Here is an 18,846-nt window from a genome sequence, read left to right as displayed (position 1 = left end):
AAACAATGGCTGAAAACTTCCCAAGACATAGATGTACAGATTCAGGAAGCTGAGCAAATTCCAAGCAGGATTAATCCAAAGAAATTCACACCAAACCACATCATAAGTAAAATTTTGAAAACTAAGAAATAAAAGAATACTAAAAGGAGCCAAAGAAAAATAGCACATTATAAAGGAAATCCAATACGAGTAATAGCAAATTTCTTATCTGCAATGGAGACCAGTAGGTAGCCAAAGACCCATTTTAAGGGCTGAAAGAGAGCATGTGTCAAGCCTGCATTCTTTGTCTGTGAAACTATCCCGCAGAAATTAAGGGGAAATAAAGACATCCTCAAATGAAGGAAAACAAGAGAACGTCATGCTAGAATACATACTGTTACATAATGGTTAAATAAAACCCCCAATCTGAAAGCAGACGATTACAAAAAGATGGGACTTTCAGAAAGGAAAGAACAACAAAATGGGTAAAAGTCGAAGTGACCATAATATACTGTTTACTTTGCAGTTTCTTTAATCACATTTTATGTTATAACCCTACCTGAAGTAGAGTCAGTGAATATGGAGGAAATACTCCAAACAGTTCTGTTTAAAGCAGGAGGGGGAAAAAAAGAAAAAAAAAAAAAAAAAACCTGAATATAAGTAAGGTTTCTATATTTCACTTGAAGTGTTAAAATGGTAACACCAGGGGTGCCTGGGTGGCTCAGTGGGTTAAAGCCTCTGCCTTCGGCTCAGGTCATGATCCCAGGGTCCTGGGATCGAGCCCCGCTTCAGGCTCTCTGCTCGGTGGAGAACTTGCTTCCCCCTCTCTCTCTCTCTGCCTGCCTCTCTGCCTACTTGTGATCTCTCTGTCTGTCAAATAAATAAATAAAATCTTTTAAAAAAATGGTAACACCAGAGGCTGTTATAAGTTACGTAGAATATCATATGTAAATTACATGTAAGTTAACCAATGAGAAAATTACACAAAACTCAAAAATATTATAAATATATCAAACTAGAAGTCTGAAAAATGTTCATGTGACTCATAGGGAGAGAAGGGAAAGAAACAGGCACCTGAGAGGAAGTAAGGTTCCTTACTTACTCGGGTTCCCCTGAGAAATGGGGGAACAAAGAGGAAATAAAAAGTAAATGGCAGGCATGAGCCCCAAGACATTTGTAACAATTTAAATGCAAATGTTCTAAATACACAAAAGACAGATGTTGGCCAAGTAAATTTTTTTAAATGATCCAAATACGTGCTTTTTTAAGAAAAAGTATTTTATGTGAACATTAATCCAAAAAGGCAGGAGTAGCTGTATTGATATCAGAGAAAAATTTCAGATAAAAGAAAATTATAGGAAGAATGGAGAACATTGTGTAATAATAAAAAGGGTGAATCCACCAAAAAGATAGGACAATCCTAAATGTGTATGTGCCAAACTACAGAACTTCAGAATATATGATGAAAAATGGATAAAGCTGAAAAAAGAAATAGACAAGTCCACAATTCTCGCTGGAGACTTCAAGATGTCACTCACAGCAACTGACAAAACTCCTGGAGGTAAGACCAGCAAGATGTGCAAGATCGGAACCCACCAACCAACAGACCTACTGCACATCTGCGGAACCACCCACACACACTAAAGAACACACATTTGTTTCACACACATGGGACATTCACTGAAAGCTGTATCTTGGGTCATAAAACAAACCTTAGAATTTAAATCATACAGAATATATTTTCTGACCATAAGAGATTCAAATAAGAACTCAATAACACAGAAAGACAACAGAAAAATCTGCAAACACTTGAAAATAAAACACACTTCTAAATAAACCATGGGTCAATGATGAAGTCTCAAGGGATATTTTTAAAATACAAAGAAGCAAATGAAAACGAAAACGGCATATCAACATTGTGAGCCACAGCTCAAGTAATGCTGAGGGATGTTTACAGTGTTTAACATGCACATGAAAGGGAAGATCTCCATCCGTACGATAAAGTGCTACCTCAAAAATCTACAGAGAAAAAAGCCAAATAAAACCAAAGTATTTGTAAGGAAAGAAATAATAAAGACAAAAGCAGAAATCAATGAAATTAAAAACAAGAAAAATTTTTTGGAATACTGCATCAAAAACTAATGATGATTTCATGGTGACTAACATAACACAATAAAAAAAAGTAAAAAAATAAAAAATTAACGAAACAAAAAGCTGGTTTTTGAAGAATAAAATAAAATTAATAAACCTCTAGCAAGATTAACAAGAATCAAAAGTGACCCAAATCAATACCAAGAATGGGAAAAGTGACGGACCAAAGACCCAACAGGCATTAGAAGGGCAGGAGGGAAATACTGTGGGCAACTGTAAGTTCGTAACTTCAACATCTTCAAAGAGATGGACCATTCCCTGAAAACCACAAACTACTAAAACTCAGCCAGATGAAATAGATAACAGAAACTATGAAGAAACTAAGTTTTTGTCATTAAAATGCTTCTGAATCCAGAACTCTCACTACTGGAATTGGCATTTACATACCAGCAAGGGCAGGAGGCTGGAAGGACCACACGGTGGTTAATTAGAGGTGGAGATGTCGTGAAGACCTTGTGCTCAACTTGATATGGGTACAGATGTCTCCATACAGAAATACTGTAAAGGTGTGTGTGTACTTCTGTACAGATGTGTGCACAGGTTTGTACATACACACATGTATTTCTTTGTTCTGCCAACTGAGAGGGCCTGGAAGCAGGGGTGTCCCAGTAGCAATGAGCATACCCAAGTGCCCAGAACTTGGCATCTAACATCATCCTCAGTAAAAGGAAACTGGACACCTGGGAGAAGCAGCTGGTTCTAAGACTGGAGCAGGAAAAAGTAAGGTGGCCCAGAGCATCTTCTAATGTCAGAAAATAAAAGTGATCCAAAAAAAAAAAAACAGTAACAGGCGAGCCTGGGTGGTTCAGTGGGTTAAGCCTCTGCCTTCAGATCAGGTCATGATCTCAGAGTCCTGGGATCGAGCCCCGCATCGGGCTCTCTGCTCAGCAGGGAGCCTGCTTCCTCTTCTCTCTCTGCCTGCCTCTCTGCCGACTTGTGATCTCTCTCTCTCTCTCTCTCTCTCAAATAAATAAAATCTTTTAAAAAAACAAATAACAGAAAATTGAAACATTGGTGATGAGGTACAGCAAACGTGCACAGAGGCTGACTGAAGACTTCCCAAAGACCAAAGCTGGGGCAGTTGGAGCAATGACCAGTCGGTCAATACCGGATTATGACCCAAAGGGTAAAATACACACCCACGAGTCATACTGACATAAAAAATGACGGAATACGTGAAGAGGGAGAAGAGACACCGTTCCCACGCAGAAGAATTCCAATTTGTGTAGATACTCTGCTTTCAAAGAAGGAGCACCTAACTTCCCACTCTTAAATGTGGGCCTGCCTAACGTCCTCCTCCAAAGACTGAAATACAGAAGGGGAGAAAAGGAACAGTTCTTCAATGGAAAAAGCCTGACCACACAATTCAGCCATGTGAAAAAAGTCAACGTCACAGCCACGCACCATTTTAAGATGTGCGCTCTGGGTCACGTGGGACAAAAATGGCACTTCACCTTTGCGATCTGCCTCCCGAAACACCTATAACCACGATCTAATGGGGAGAAGATCAGAGAAATTCCAGTAAAAAGGCCTCTTACAACATACCTGAGCAGTACTCTTCAACACTGTCAAGGTCACCAAAACCAAGAACGTATGAGAAACCGTCACAGCCGAGAGGAGCCTCAGGAGACGCCTGCTACCACGGGAGTCCTAGACGGGACCTAAGAGAGGAAAAGGACACTAGGTAAAAGTGAAGGAAATCTGAGCAAACTATGCACTTTTGTTTATAATAACGTGTCGATGTCGGTCCATTAACTGTCGCAAATACAACATACTAATGTAAGAGGTAGATAATGTAAATGTGGTGTCTGTGCTAGCTTCTCTGGTTTGTGCAAATCTAAAACTGTTCTAAAAAATAAAGTCTAAAAATTCCTAAGGAAGAAATCTCTAGGCCTAGATGGTTCCACTAGAGAATTTTACCAGACGTTTAAAAACGAATACACCAACTCCACACAATCTCTTCTAAAAACAAGATGGAACCCTTTCCAACTCGTTTTATAACCCAACCTGAAAGTGCAACGGAAGACAGCACTGAAAATGAAAACCACAGACCTATATTTCTAATGAGTTTAGATGCGAAATCCTCAACAAAACTCCATCAAACATAACCCAGTAGATAGAAAGAATAATTCACTCTAAGTGGGGTTATTCCGGCACACAAGACTGATTCAATATCGAAAATCAATCAGCCGGATGCATCTCAGCAACAGGCAAAGAGGACAAATCTCATGATCGTATCGAGTGTGGGGAAGGCTCTTCGGACAAGATTCACACCCACTCGGGATAGATGAAAAACTCTCAGGTAACTAGGAACAGAGGGGAACTTTCTCAAATAAAGAGCATCTACCAAAAATTCTCAGCAATTAAATCACCCTTAACCCTGAGAGACTGAACGTCCTCCCTTAGGATCAGGAACTCCATGTGGTGATGCCCATTCTCCCTCAGCACAGCCCGGGAAGTTCCAGCCAGAGCAACAGGGCAAGAGAAGAAACTGGAAGCATACAAGTTGGAAAGGAAGAAATAAAAATATCTCTATTTACAGATGACATAATTATGTAGAAATTTCCAAGTCTACAAAAATAAAACTCGTAGTAGTAGTAAGTGGGTTCAGTAGGCTCAGAGGACAGGACATCAAATACAAACACCAGGGGCATTTCTACACACCAACAATGAGCAGGGGGAAATCTCAAGAAAAAATGCAATACAATTTAAAATTTCTACAAAGAAATGAACTCAACGTAACCCTCGTATCTATACAAGTGCTAATTCGAAAAGTGTCATGGGCCTAAATGTCAAATGTAGAACTACAAAACTTCTAGAAAAAATGGATTAAATCTTTGGGACTTACGATGAGGCAAGGCATTCTTAATTTGACACCAAAAGCAAAATTCTACAAAAAATTAAATTGGACTTTGTAAAAATTTAAAACCTTTGCTCTGTGAAAGAATTGTGAAATATACACTGGAGGGAAATATTTGCAAATCACATATTCAACACTAGACTTGCATTCAAAGTATTTAAAAAAAAAAAAAGTCCCCAAAACTCAACATGAAAAAGTACTCAATTCGAAAATGGGCACGCGGAGTCATTTCACCGTCGAGGACGCACAGCTGCGCCACCGCAGGACATGGCCAGTTGCCCCCCTCGTTAGCCGGTTAAGCGTGAACTAGAAACGCAGTAGGACACCCCTAAGAACCCAGGATGGCTTTTTAAAAATCAGTGAGACGCCGAGAAACTAAGTCCCAGACACGTGGATGTGGGCACCACAGCCACGGCCACTGTAAACCGCGCGGCCTTTCCGACCCTGGAGCTAGAACTGCCGCTGACTCGGTGGCTGCGCTGCGGGCCCGACCCCGGAGCAACAAGTCGTTTCCACACAGAGTCGCGTGCGCTGGTGTTGGCAGCAGCAGGTTCGCCGCGGCTTCCCGAGCGCGTCCGCGGCCCGCCGGCGCGCTGCGGTCCGCGCGGGACCCGCCCCAGCAGCGAGGAAGGAGTCCCTGGTCCACACCAAGCCGCCTGGAGGACCGGACCTCGGGGGTGACGCGGGGTGGAACAGCGATCTCCACGGACACGCACCGCAGGGCCCCACGGATCGGCCCTTCTCAATGCACCGGGACGGAGAACAGGTCAGTGGGCTCGCGAAGGGGGCGGGGGTGCCTGGAAGCGGCCGCTCCGGGGCGGGCGTGATTGCCGGGCCCCGCCTGAACGGCCGCCGCGCGCTCCGCGGACGCACAGCCCAGAGCGCGCGGCCCGCGGGATCCGCGACAGCTCGGGGCGTGACCCGCGCGCGGACTTCCCGCGTGCACAGTCGGGGCCTCCCCAAGCGCGCCGGGACGGGCTCCGGGCAAGTCCTTCGCGGGACGCGCAGGTCCACTTCTGGCAGCAAGGACCTAGGGCGGGCGGCGGGCCGTGCGGTCGGAGCGAGGAAGGACCAGCTTCCCGACGTGGCTGTAGGACTCGCGTCGGTGCCGCCCACACTCTCCACTCACACATTTCTAGGAAACGCGAACCGACAGACAGTGGCAGGTGGCGGCCGCCCGGAGCGGAGGAAACTCCGGGGCATGGAGACGCGCGTTCTGCTCGCTGTGGCTCACGGGTGCGCGTCGACACCAGCCGGACCGCGCAGGTGTGCGCTGTTGGTGCGCACCGGGACACCTCGACGGTGCTGGCTTTGAGGACAGAGCGTCCCTCACCAAGAAAACCCTGTGCCCAGAGCCCACAGAATCGCGACGTGTGTGAAGCGCAATAATGGTGCTGACTTCGCCCCAGGACTGCGGAGCTGGTCGTTCCAAACGCCACCACCGGGGCGCCGGGGGCCTCAGTCTTTGAGCGGCTGCTTCGGCTCAGGTCCATGGTCCCGGGGTCCTTCGGTTCAGGTCATGGTCCCGGGGTCCTGGGATCGCGCCCCGCATCGGGCACCCTGCTCTGCGGGAAGCCTGCTTCTCCCGCTCCCGCTCCCCCTGCTTGTGTTTCCGCTCTCGCGGAGTCTCCCTCTGGCAAATAAATAAATAAATAAAACCAAAAAAGAAAGAAAGAAAGAGAATCCACCATTATAATTTGCCACACTGAAATACTGAGGGAGAAAATGTGTATTATCCTCTTAAGAGAGGCAAAATTTTTTATATTAAAAAATGTATTGGGGCGCCTGGGTGGCTCAGTGGGTTAAAGCCTCTGCCTTCGGCTCGGGTCATGATCCCAGGGTCCTGGGATCGAGCCCCGTGTCGGGCTCTCTGCTCGGTAGGGAGCCTGCTTCCTCCTTCTTTATCTCTGCCTGCCTCTCTGCCTACTTGTGATCTCTGCCTGTCAAATAAATAAATAAAATCTTTAAAATTAAAAAAAAATGTATTGCGTTTACTAAATACTTTGCAAACTAGAAGTAGCAGGGAAGTCCCTTAATCTGATAACAAGCATCAAACCACAACCCACAGCCCATCTCCTGCTCCCCAAAACCAGGTCGGGGACCAGAGACAGCACAGGACTGCCCTCCCCACTTCCAGAGGCTCTGCCCTGCCCTGCCCTGGGGGCCTTCACCAGTGCAGTGGGTTATGAGAAGAAAGTCGTTAGGACTAGAAATGAGGGCAAAGCCCTAATGGCCCACAGACGATGCCACCGGGAATGAAAGGAATCCAGAAGAACCCTCAGATAAGTGAGCAGAATTCACGGCAGTTTGGCAAGCTCACAGGGCACAATTAATAAACAAAAAGCAACAAACAGAAAAGGGATTCTTTTTAAAAAGCTCCAATTTAAAAAGCAACAAAAATATTAAATATCTAATTTAATATTATATTAAATATTAATACCTCAATATCTAATGAAAGACGTGGAACCCTTTACACGGAAAACAAACATCACAGCAAAGTTCGAGGAAGAAAAATACACCCAGTTTATGGGTCAGAAGGCACAATCTTGCAAAGACATAAAATTTCCCCAAATTAACTACTGAAGGAGGGAGGCTGACCCTGACAAGTGACCCTAAAATTTACCTGGAACCCCACAGGGGCGGGAGCACCAGCCCAGTCCGCTAGGGCAGGACCCCGCCGCCCCTGCTGGAGTAGCAGGGGACACCCACCAGCCAGCCAGTGTGGACCGAAGCAGAGGGCACGGTCAGGAGTGGGCTCTCTACTTCTCCAAGGCCAGTGGCAGGTGGGGAGTCCTCCTGCCCAGCTCACAGGGGCACTAGGGTGGGCAAGAAGTAGGGTGAGGACACGCAGGTGCCGCTCCCAGGGGGTAGCGGGGTGGGGGTGCTGCAGGACCGGGGCTTCCTCCCCTTCGGTTTCTAAGACAGGGGCCGGGGCTGTGTCCTTGCTGCTGTTAGGGAAGGTGGGAAGAAAGAAGGCGGAGACCCGGCAGCAAAGTCAGGCAGGGTCCGGGGCTCAGCACAGCCTGGAGCCGGGAAGCCCCCAGGATGCGTGTGGATAAAGATAAGGTCACTGTGGGGGAAGCAGGAAGTCAGAGTCCCTGCCCCTGGCTTGTTTCCTGAGAAGGGGCTGAGGGCTACAGGGTTTGGGAAGCCTGCCTGGGGGGAGGGGGCAGAGGACCGGGGGCGGGGGGGCTGCTGGAGATCACGCTGCAGGGACAGACTGGGGACTCTGCAGGAGTGAACACTGGCCCCGGCGATTGGGAGGGGTGGCAGGCCCGGGTGTGGGCACCCGCTGAGGTGGGACCAGGGCTGGTGTGAGTGAGGTGAGAAATGGGCAGGACCTTCACCTCCACAGCCTGGATCCAGAGGTGAAGTTCTGGGCCACAGGAAGCCAGGGGTGTCTGTGGAAAGGGCTGAGATGATGCAAGGAAACAGGACCCTGGGAAGCAGGAAGCTGGGGAAGTGTGGGGTGTGCTGCCCGCGAGTGCTGGGGTTCCCAAGAAGAAAATCTCCAAGCGGCCACCAAGTCAGCAAACCAGCAAGAGGTCCAGCAGCGCAAGACACTCCCCACTGAACACAGCAGAGTCCCCGATCTCACTACTGCAGAGGGGCTGTGGGGCAGCGCTCCTGGGAGGGTGTGGGGGCGGCGAGGAGGTGAGGACAGATTTAGACCAGGGCAGGGGTTGGGGCACTCACATGAGTAAGAGAGCTGCTTCTCCTGGAAGGCCCCAGGCACCTCTCTGCAAAGCAGCCTGGTTGGCCCAGGTGCAACACAGAGCAGTGAGGCTCAGAGTGTGGTCAGCCCTGCTCGGCAGCCGCAGCGGCCCCCCAGACCCAGGGCCCAGTGGGAAGGGATGGTGTAGGCCTGAGAGTGTGGGTACACGGACCAGCAGCCTAGCTGAGTGTCCTCCCTTGGTCACTTGCTCGGGCCACAGTCACAGTCCCCAGATGGCAGCCCGCACAGCCCAGCTCCGGCTCCAAGCCCCTCCCCCGGACAGCAGTGAAGAGCCTGGCCTGCTCCTGCCTCACCCCACACCTCATCTGCGGGAGGCCCTAGTCCTTGGTCCAACTCTCAGCCTCGCACCCTGGGGGACCCCAAACACCCACCTCCAGGGAGGCTCTGGGGTCCAGATGCATGTGTCCACGCCACCACCTAACCTCCCTCATCTCTAAATCTGCACACCCAGAACACTTACACCTGACGCCCTCTCCTCCAAAACCACCAACCCCACATCCTGCAGCAAATCCAGCGACACCACCCCCCTCGACAGGGCTCACTAGCTCGGACGGGACGGGGCCCCAGTGCAGCCCATCTGGACCCGCCAGTTTGTTCTCCCCAGCAGCCCAGCTCTGCCCAGAAGCCCGCATGTCTCAGGGGCATCCCAGACCGTGCACCCTCCCCAGAGCTCAGCTGCCGACCCCTCCCCAGCTCTCTGAGACCAGGCCCGTCCCAGCATGCCCCTTCCCCCCACTGCCCCTACACGTGGAGCCCGCGCCCCCTCCCCCTACACGTGGAGCCCGCGCCCCCACAACCCGTGCAGTGGCCCTTCCCTCCGCCCATGCTCTCCTCCGGGCTATCTCCAGGACCCTGTGCCAGCTGCAAACCGCACCCCGGACTTCGCCCCGGTCCCTGCCGGCCGCAGCACGCCTCACCACCCCCTTGTCCGTCCCTCCAGCACCAGAGCTCCACACACAGGAGCTTGACTCTTGGGTGCCCCAGAGTCCGGCCCGCCTGAACTGAAGGGTGAATGAGTAAATGAGGCTTCTGTAAAGTGACTCTAGGACCCAGGAACACACGGCCAACCTGTCCACCCTGGGCCCCGAGATGGGGCAGCCCCAGAGATCCGAGTTCCCCTGAGGCCAGGACCCCACCTTTGAGGGGCTGGTCAGCTGTCCCCTGTGGCTGAGCACAGCAGACACAGGACCCCATGTGGCAGGAAAGGACTGCAGGCCGGTGTGGGGTCCTGGACACCCTCCTCCCACGTCCCACAGGACAGAGGGAGCTGCTGCTTGGGCCCCTTCACAGCCGAGGAAGAGGTTTGCCTGTCCACCCCCTGGGCCCTCACAGTGTCCAGCTGGAGGTCAGGGAGGGAGGTGCCACGAGACAGGACTGGAGCCTCAGTCCCACGCACTCAGGACGCGGCCTGGAGCCCACTCAGGACAGCGGGTGTGGGACGCGGCCTGGGCCAGCTTCTCACCCACAGCCCCGCTCAGGGGTAGGGGCAGAGGTTTCTGGCTAGGGCCCTCTGCTGCACCAAGCACCTGCTGGGGGGTAAGGGGGACCGCCTGTGCTCACATCCCACCCCCACCCCCAGACCACACTGCCCTCTGTCTGTGCGGACAGCCAGGGAGGGGTCCAGGCTGCACATGGCCGCCCATCCTGGCCATTCTGGCTGACATGGATGGTGCCAGGGGAGGAGGGTCCCTGACCAGAGGCCTGAGGAGCTTCCCAGGAGGAGCTGCTGATGCACCACCCCTGGGACGGCGAGGGGGGCGGGCAGGGCAGTGCGAGGGCGGGGGAGGGGGCAGGGGCCGGCGGGGAGGAGACTTGCTCCCTCTGCCCAGCCCTGCTCAGCCTCTGGCGCTGGCTCCCCCGAGCTCTTCTCCAGTGAGGAGGGAGCGACAGCTGAGGTGAGCTTCCCATTCGCCACCCAGCTACCCTTTAGAAACACAGCGGCGACCTGCTGGTGGGCGGTGCGGGCTCCGGGGCTGCGGGGGTTCCCCCCATGCAGAGGGGCTGTTCCCCGCAGCCACGGACGGGCCGGGCCCTGGTACTTTTCCCCAAACCTGACTCCTGCTCTGTGAAATGAGGGCAGGAAAGGAGCCCCTGCTTGTCCGACCACCACTGCCGTCTCCGCCTGGAGGGCTCCTTACTGGGGAGGAGGGGTCTTTGCAGCCGGTGTTATCCCATTTTGTATCTTCCAAGCTCTGCCCAGAACCAAGATGGTCCCAGGGTGTGTGGCAGCCCTGGGAGGGAGAGACCCAGGGGGCCCGTGGTCAGCCTCCGTCCACGGTCGTGCTGAGCCCCTCTCAGCACTCAGGACCAGCTAGTGACCTGCATTGGCTAAGTTCCTGCCCAGAGCAGCACTGCGGCCTCAGGAAAGCCAGAGAAGAGCGCTGAGACCTTGTCCTCCCTAGGTGAGGAGTCAGGCTTGGGGGCTGAGAGCAGAGCGTGGGGCTGGGCTCGGGCTCCAAGGCAGACCTGCCACCTAAAACTGGCATCTCTGCCTGTGGGAGCCTCTGTTCCTGTGCGTGCCCACACATGGGGAGGGCAGCAAGCTTGTCTGAACACCTCTCTGAGGGGCAGGGCGTCTGGGGCTTGGGGTTGAACCCTGTGTCAGAGCCGTTACTCGTGCTCCTGTGGCAGAGGGTGTGGGTCCTGATCCTCGGGCGGGAGGCTTGGCATCTGTCTCCTGAGCAGGGCAGCGTGTGGTGGGGCACCTGTGTCTGTCCGAGGCCTCGGTGCCCATGTCTGTGCCAGGTCGGGGTCTGCTGGGGACACTCAGGTTCGCAGGTGTCTGTCTACCTGGCAGGAACCTGGTGTCTGTGTGGATCACTGCATTAGGGGCTGTGGGTCTGGGTGTGGAGGTTGCTGTGGCTTTGACTCGGACGCCTGGGTGCCCCGAGTGCATCTGAGTTTGGGGGAGGGAACGTGGGCCTTCTCCCAGGTAACGTCTGGGGGGCACCGGCTTTGGAGCATCACAGCGAAGCCTGGGACTTGCTGTTTGTGTCCTCGTGTCTGTGGGACTCGGGGCTCCCGAGGAAACGCTGTTCTCACACCCTGCAGCCAAGGTGACACTTTTGTTCTGTCTCTGCCCTGGACAAGGGCAGACATTGTTCCAACTCTGATCCGTGGCAGGTCTGAGCAGAGAGTCCTGGGGTCACCAGGAGCCATCGTGGAGGAGGGATAAAGGGACCCAGGGGTGTTTTTACCCCAGGCCCCACTACAAAAGGCCGACCCCACCAAGGTTCCTCACCGCACCCTCTGGGGCCACCAAGCGCCCTGAGTGAGCATAGCAGGTGTGCAGGCTTCCCACGGCCCTCAGAGCCCATGCGTCCCACCCCTCCTGCTGGCTGCAGAGACCGGGACAGCCCAGCAAAGGTCCTGCCACGCCCCACGGGACAGCTGAGGGGTCAGAGGCAGATGTCGTGTCCCAGGCGCAGGAGGCTGGGGAGGGTGAACCTGAGCTGCCCATCCCAGAGCCCGGGCCCTGGAGCTCCGGGCTCCGCTGCCTCTCACCATCTTTGCAGGAAGAAAACCATGGGAAACTGCAGGCGTCAAGAAGGTCCTGGGCAGCACGTGGGGGAGAGAGGACGGGGGTCTGTGGCCACTCAAGGGCAGAGGCTGGGAGGAATCCTGGGAGTTCTGGTTCTGGGAGGAGGCGGGAACTGAGAAGGGGACATGAACTGGGGCCTGGGGACAGGGACAGCCACCCTGCCGGGTTCCGGGCTCAAGGGCCTCTCCAAAAAGGGGCAGGGGTTGAGGGGCCGGGGTAGCCGTGCCCTGGGGCATCCACTCCGTCCGGGAAGGAGGGCCACCTGCCGCACCCCAGTCAGTCCCACGCTCAGGAGGAGGCCTCAGGGGACAGGCCTGGTGTGGGGGGGTGCCCTCTGAGGGCTCACAGCAGCGAGATGCTCAACAGAGCCTGAGCAGGGATCTAGGGGTTCTGCCTCCAAACCCCTTCTCTCATGCATCAGCCCCTGTTCAGCCAGCGGCTACTTCGCGTCTGGTGTGCGGGTCCCCTGGGCCGTGTCCCAAGGCGCTCGGCGAGCAGGTAAGAGCCCAGACCCCAGCCACAGCACACACGAGCACGTTGGGTTTTAAATGGGTTTTTGGAAATCTGGCAGCACAGCCTGTGACCTGCGGGAATGTTCCTGGGACAGAGAGCACAGGCTGATGTGAGGTACAGTACAGGGGACCCTGGACAGGACTCGGCCACACTTTGGGGAGCCTCTGAGCCAGCAAGCCCACGGGTCCACAGGACGGGGGAGACCCACCACGGTAGGGCAGGGGTGAAGAAGCTACTTCTGTTTTGAGGGTCCGGCCCTTCCAGTCCTGTGAGAGCAGCTCCTTGGAGCCACAAGGAAGCTGCCCACAGTCCTGCCCTCGGCCACTGCAGCCAGGGCTGGAACCAGGGATGGGGGCACAGGAAGTCTGGGCCCAAGAACCTCCCTGCAGGCTGTGGCTGCATCCGCGTGGCCTGGGCAGAACCACGCAGGAGCTGCCCCAGGGGTGAGCGGTGGAGGGCCGGACCCCCAGGCCCGTGCAGCGGCGTCGGCTTCTGGGAGTGTCAGGAAATACGTAGCTCCCCTGGCCGGGGTGTCCAGGGGACCCGGGGTGGCTTCCTGCATCCCTCCAACTACCTGCGATGCTGACCTCTCCTGGGGAACAGGCATCCCATGAGAGGCCGTGATCCGTGTCAGGCCCCGCACCACACGCGCCCATGGATGTCCTCCTCAGCAGTCCTGGGGGACACAGAGTAAGACGGCCCCTCCACCCACACCCCGCCCGCCAACCAACCTCTGACCCACCGCCTCTGCCAGCAGGCGGCGTGCACCATGTCCACCGGGGACAACCACTCCGAGGTGACAGAGTTCGTCCTCGTGGGCTTCCCGGGCTCGCTGGGCGTCCACGTGTGCCTGCTGCTGCTCTTCGCGCTGGCCTACACGCTGACGGTCACGGAGAACGTCGTCATCGTGGCCGTGATCCGCGTCAGCCCCCTGCTGCACAAGCCCATGTACGTCTTCCTCAGCAACCTGTCCTTCCTGGAGGTGTGGTACGTGTCCGTCACCGTGCCCAAGATGCTGCTCAGCCTGGCCGCGCCCCGCTTCCGCCGCATCTCCTTCGCGGGCTGCATGGCGCAGCTGTACTTCTTCCTGGCGCTGGCCTGCACCGAGTGCGCGCTGCTGGGCGTCATGGCCTACGACCGCTACGTGGCCATCTGCCGGCCCCTGCACTACCCCACGGTCATGAGCCCCAGCCTCTGCCGCGTGCTGGCCGCCGGCTCCTGGCTCTCCGGCTTCGCCATCTCCCTGGGGAAGGTCTTCTTCATCTCACGCCTGGGCTACTGCGGCCCCAACGTCATGAACCACTTCTTCTGCGACGTGTCCCCCCTGCTGAACCTGGCGTGCTCCGACATGTCGGCGGCCGAGCTGGTGGACTTCCTCCTGGCGCTGCTCATCCTGCTGGGGCCGCTGCTGCTCACCGTGTTCTCGTACGCCGCCATCCTGGGCACCGTGCTGCGCATCCCGTCTGCCGACGGCCGGCGCAAGGCCTTCTCCACCTGCGCCTCGCACCTGGCCGTGGTGGTCATCTTCTACTCCGCCTCCCTCTTCATCTACGCCCGGCCGCGCGCCCTCTACGCCTTCGACCTCAACAAGCTGGTGTCCGTGGTCTACACGGTGCTCACACCGCTGCTCAACCCCATCATCTACTGTCTGCGGAACCGGGAGGTCAAGGAGGCCCTAAGCAAGGTGGCCCAGAGGGCAGCCCAGGCCCTGGGGGTCCCATCCTAGGAGCCTCCTCGGGGCCCCGGCTCCCGCGGACCTGCTCTAGGCCTCTGTGTCCCCTGAGTGGCCACAGGGCGAGGGGCTGAAGGCAGAGTCCTGACTGTCCCTGTCCCTCGTCATGACCGGCCCAGGACGCCAGCCAGGACGAGCACCCCAACCTGGGTCACCCCCAGCGAGCCCATGTCCGGAGCACCTGTCCGGAGCCCTCGCCGCGCACCCCAGGTGCCTCGCAAGGTCTCTTCCTGCTGTGCTTTGCACGTGCTGCCCGTGGCGGCCAGGAACCCCCATTCCAGGCGGGACCCCCTCTGTCTCCCAACCCAGGGTAGAAATGGAGTGGCCAGGTTGCAGGCCTGGGCCTGCCTCTTTGCCGAGGCCCCAGGCCGTCCCCACCAGGCGCTCCTTCTCTGGACGGGCCCCCGGGCCGGGTCAGCCATAGCACCAGACCCCTGCACAGTCCCAGGGAGAGGGTGTGAAGGAAGAGGGGCGGGTGTGCCCCAGATGGGACGCAGAACCTTCTGACGCCATGACACCAGTGATCTCGGGAGAGCAGGGAAGAGCTCTTCGAGGGAGACCTCGGTCTTGCCCTCCCCAGTCAGCCAGGCCCGTGCTGGGTGTGGACCCGCACCCAGTCTCCCCTTGGTGACAGTGTGCATGTGGGAGCTGTGGCCGAGATAGCCACCAGGGACCGTGCACAGCAAGGCCCAAGCGGATCCCATGCCAGGTCCACAGAGCAGGGAAGCCACATTGGGGCAGACGGCTGGAGGAGATGGGTCTCTGGTGGGACCAGCTGGGTCTGCGTGGAACAGGCCTGTATCTCGGGGCCCGCGCCTCGCTTCCAGGCCTGGCCTTGTTCACTCCACCTGCTCCCGACAGAGAGCAACCGGTCACGGGGACACTGGCAGGCGGGCAGGGCTCCACCTCCCAGAGTCTTGGCCACTCTCCTGAGATCACTGGTGCCAGGGCGTCAGAAGGCGCTGCGTCCCAGCTGGGGCACGACTGTGACAGACCATGGGGTTTCCACCGCGGCTCCTAGAGTCACGAGGCCCCAGCCTGTGCCGGTCTGCAATCTCACGGTGCCCGGTGGGATTTCAGGTGGCAACCATCAACCATGCTGGCTAGTTGGGGCGACCTAGAATGCTGGTCTCGTGAGATGGACGAGGGAGTTTGAGCTGCCGTATCTGGGCCACAGAAACACACCGGACCCCGAGCGCCGAGGCTGCTTGCCCCATGTGGGCATGGTGCTGCCAGGCACAGGGGACACATCCCCACGTAGTCCCGCGGGCCAGGCCTGTGGGCAGGACAAGCAAGGGAGGTCCTGCCGCCCCGTCCACTGGAGGAGCTGTCGCCGTGTCCCTACTGGCCTCTTGGCACAGACGCCACCGCCGTGGCAGCCAACAGGATGAAGCAAGCGTCCCACACACAGTGCCCGTAAGCCCGATACCTCGAGCTCCTCCCTCTTTCAAGATTTGTTTATTTATTTGACAGAGAGAGATCACAAGTAGGCAGAGAGGCAGGCAGAGAGAGAGCAGGAAGCAGGCTCCCCGCTGAGCAGAGAGCCCGACTCGGGGCTGGACCCCAGGACCCTGGGATCATGACCCGAGCCGGAGACAGAGGCTTTAACCCCCTGAGCCACCCAGGCACTCCAACCCTGCCCTCTTTCATAACAGATGTAGTTCCACATCAAATTTCTGCAAAGCGATCACTCTAAAAACTAGGCTGAAAAGACCACGGCTCACTGGTCTGACAATACAGCAAGCTTGGAGCGCCAGCCTCTCACTCGGTCCTGCAGAGACCAGCTGCACCGGGGAGCTCACAGCCTGGACTAGTCCCCCAGAAGCAACAGATGCAGCTCGGGTCAGGGCCGGACACACAGCAGGGCCCCCAAGGCCAGGGAGACACAATCTGCTCCAGGTGGAGCCTGGGTGCTGTGCAGGGATGGGGCCATGAGGGAGCCCCAGCAAATGTGGAGTAACGCCCCGCAGGAGCAGCGAGGTGAGGAGACACGGCACGTCCGCAAGCCCGGAGGAGCTGGGATGCAGGGCCCCCGGCAGGGCACGAAGGGCTGCCCCACATCCTCCTGCCGAGGCCGAGCACTTGAAGTGAAGCGGAGACGCGCTCTGGTCTTCACACTGGAGACAGAACTCCACAGCCGGGCCAGAGGGAGAGCCCACCCCGAGCACAGGGGGAGAAGCGGAGACTGGGGGTGTTGGAGGAGGGGCACCGGCATACGCAGCCCAGTCAGGCAACTAGTTAGTGCCGGAAGACTGAAAACTAGGGTCGGGGACAAGGCCCCAGCGTCGGTGGGGGTGCCCCAAACTGAAGACAGAAGCCCCAGAGCAGAGCCGAGAAGGGCCTGATGGGGGAACCTTGTGGGCTCTTGGATTTGGGGCCCCATAAAATCATAATTTGAGTTTTTAGAAGATTGCTCCACCTTTGGGATGTTCTGACGGGACTTGGCCTCCTTCTAACGTGGGATACAGAGCACAGAGTGGGAGCGGGATTCCGGGGATGAGGGAGCCAGGGCAGAGGCCCAGGCAAGAGGCTGGGGCACCTCGGACACGGCGCAGTTGGCCGGTGTGCGAGGCTGCAGAGCTGCGCCGAAGGTGGGGCCGAGCTCCGTGAGGCGCTGAGCCTGGAGGTCCCCTGTCCACCCACCCAGAGGGGCAGGTCTGGGGAGCAGGACCCCTGTTGGGACCACCCTGGTCTCCCACCCCCTGCCCCCTCACTTGACCCTGCCATCAAACCCCTATTGTCCATAGGCAAAACTCCCAAACCTTACGGGGACCCTGTGATCCAGCCTTCACTACCACCCCCGGGGCCTGACCACACTGCCTCCCATCTCTCCGGATCGCCAGGCCTCCCCATCTGCTCCCGTCAGGCACCGGCCCCCATCGAGGACACTGAAGGAGACAGTCCCCTCTGCCCTGGCCCCTCTCACAAGCGTGACTCCAGGAGGGTCTTGCCCAGAAGGACACCCGCAACCTCCCAGAGCCCAGCGCCCAGCGCCCAGGGTGCTCACCTGTGTCTGTCCATCCATCGTATTCACACGTTCCAGGCATACACTCCCGGGGGCCACTGAAGCCTCCTGCGGACCCAGACACACCGCTCTGCCCACGTGCACCCTGGCACAGGGACTGAGCAGCAGGTAAAAACGGCAGCCCTGGCACCGGGAGTGGGAGCAGCCCTGGCACTGGGAGCCCTGGCCATGGGAGTGGGCCCTCTGCATCCCCTGGGAGCATCCTGTCCGACCCTCCCTCCTCTGGGCCAGCGAGGCCCAGACTCTCTGCCCCATCTGATGCTCCATGTGTTCTGTTTTCTTGGACTTTGGAAGGTGTGTATTTCCAGTGGCGACTCCTTTCTTTCGCACAGTGTGAAGTTGGGGGCAGCAGAGAAGTCAGCGGCCGCTACTCCTACGTGAGCGTCGGGAGGCCAGTCTCCCTAGGCCTGCGGTGCTGAGCCAGCCCTGCCCCCTGCCCCAGAGCCCCCAGGGACAGGAGGACCCACCAGCAGATGAGGAGTCGGAGCTTCTGTGGCCCGGGACACCTTGCCACCAGGGGTCCCACGAACCACCCCAGGCCCTCTCCGAGGCCTCCTCTGTCTCCCTGCCCCAGCCCCCTGTCAGGGTCCAGTTTCTGGTTAAAGGTGGTCAGTTGCTCACCACATGGCCCCTCCTTATCCCACCAGAATGATGGTCAAGGAACCCACAGGATAAGGACAGTGACAGAGGGGACAGAAGCAGCGAAGCCCCAGAAACTGGGGAAATGGTCCGGCCAGAGCTGAGAGGACTAAAGTGCAAAGCCCAGAAGGAAGGGGTCTGCCTCTCGGATACCGCTGAGACCCTCACCCGGGGCAGACTGGGCAAGCAGAGAGGAAACTCAGGGAGCCTACAGTAAAGCTTATTATTCAAAAACCAGCTTGCGTCCATATATCAGCAACAAACAATAGGAAGTTGAAGTAGTTTTCAAATACCATTTCCAGTATGACGGGAATAAGGGGGGGCATGTGATATGATGAGCCCTCGGTGTTATTTCAACTAATGAGTCATTGAACATTATATCTAAAACTAACGATGTACTATACCTTCGCTAATTAAATTTAAATTAAAAAATAGAATAGCTAAGGGTAAATCTTACAAAAATGTGCAAGAACTATATGCTCAAAACTACAAAATGTTGCTGAGAACATTAAAGAAATGAGATGTAAACCACATTCTTTGGCTGAAACACTCAATTTTTTTAATCCTCCCCAGACTGATCTATACATTCAATGTGATCCCAGTCGGAACCTGAGCAGGTTTCTCTTAGGAACCACCAAACTGATCCTAAGGACCTAGATTTTCACAACTT

General features: G+C 56.1%; 1 protein-coding gene across 1 annotated transcript; it reads left to right on the top strand.

The window, feature by feature from the left end:
- The first annotated feature begins 13,549 nt into the window (after nucleotides 1-13,549).
- Nucleotides 13,550-14,506, top strand: LOC116572845 (olfactory receptor 226-like). The gene has a single exon (XM_032312211.1). It carries the CDS (start codon nucleotides 13,550-13,552, stop codon nucleotides 14,504-14,506), a length of 957 nt encoding a protein of 318 aa, XP_032168102.1.
- The last annotated feature ends 4,340 nt before the right edge of the window (nucleotides 14,507-18,846 follow it).

Source organism: Mustela erminea, chromosome 14 (genome assembly GCF_009829155.1).
Source record: "Mustela erminea isolate mMusErm1 chromosome 14, mMusErm1.Pri, whole genome shotgun sequence".
NCBI classification, from domain to species: Eukaryota; Metazoa; Chordata; class Mammalia; order Carnivora; family Mustelidae; genus Mustela; species Mustela erminea.
The sequence above is the reverse complement of the archived record's forward strand: the minus strand, read 5'-3'. Positions and strand labels throughout refer to the sequence as shown.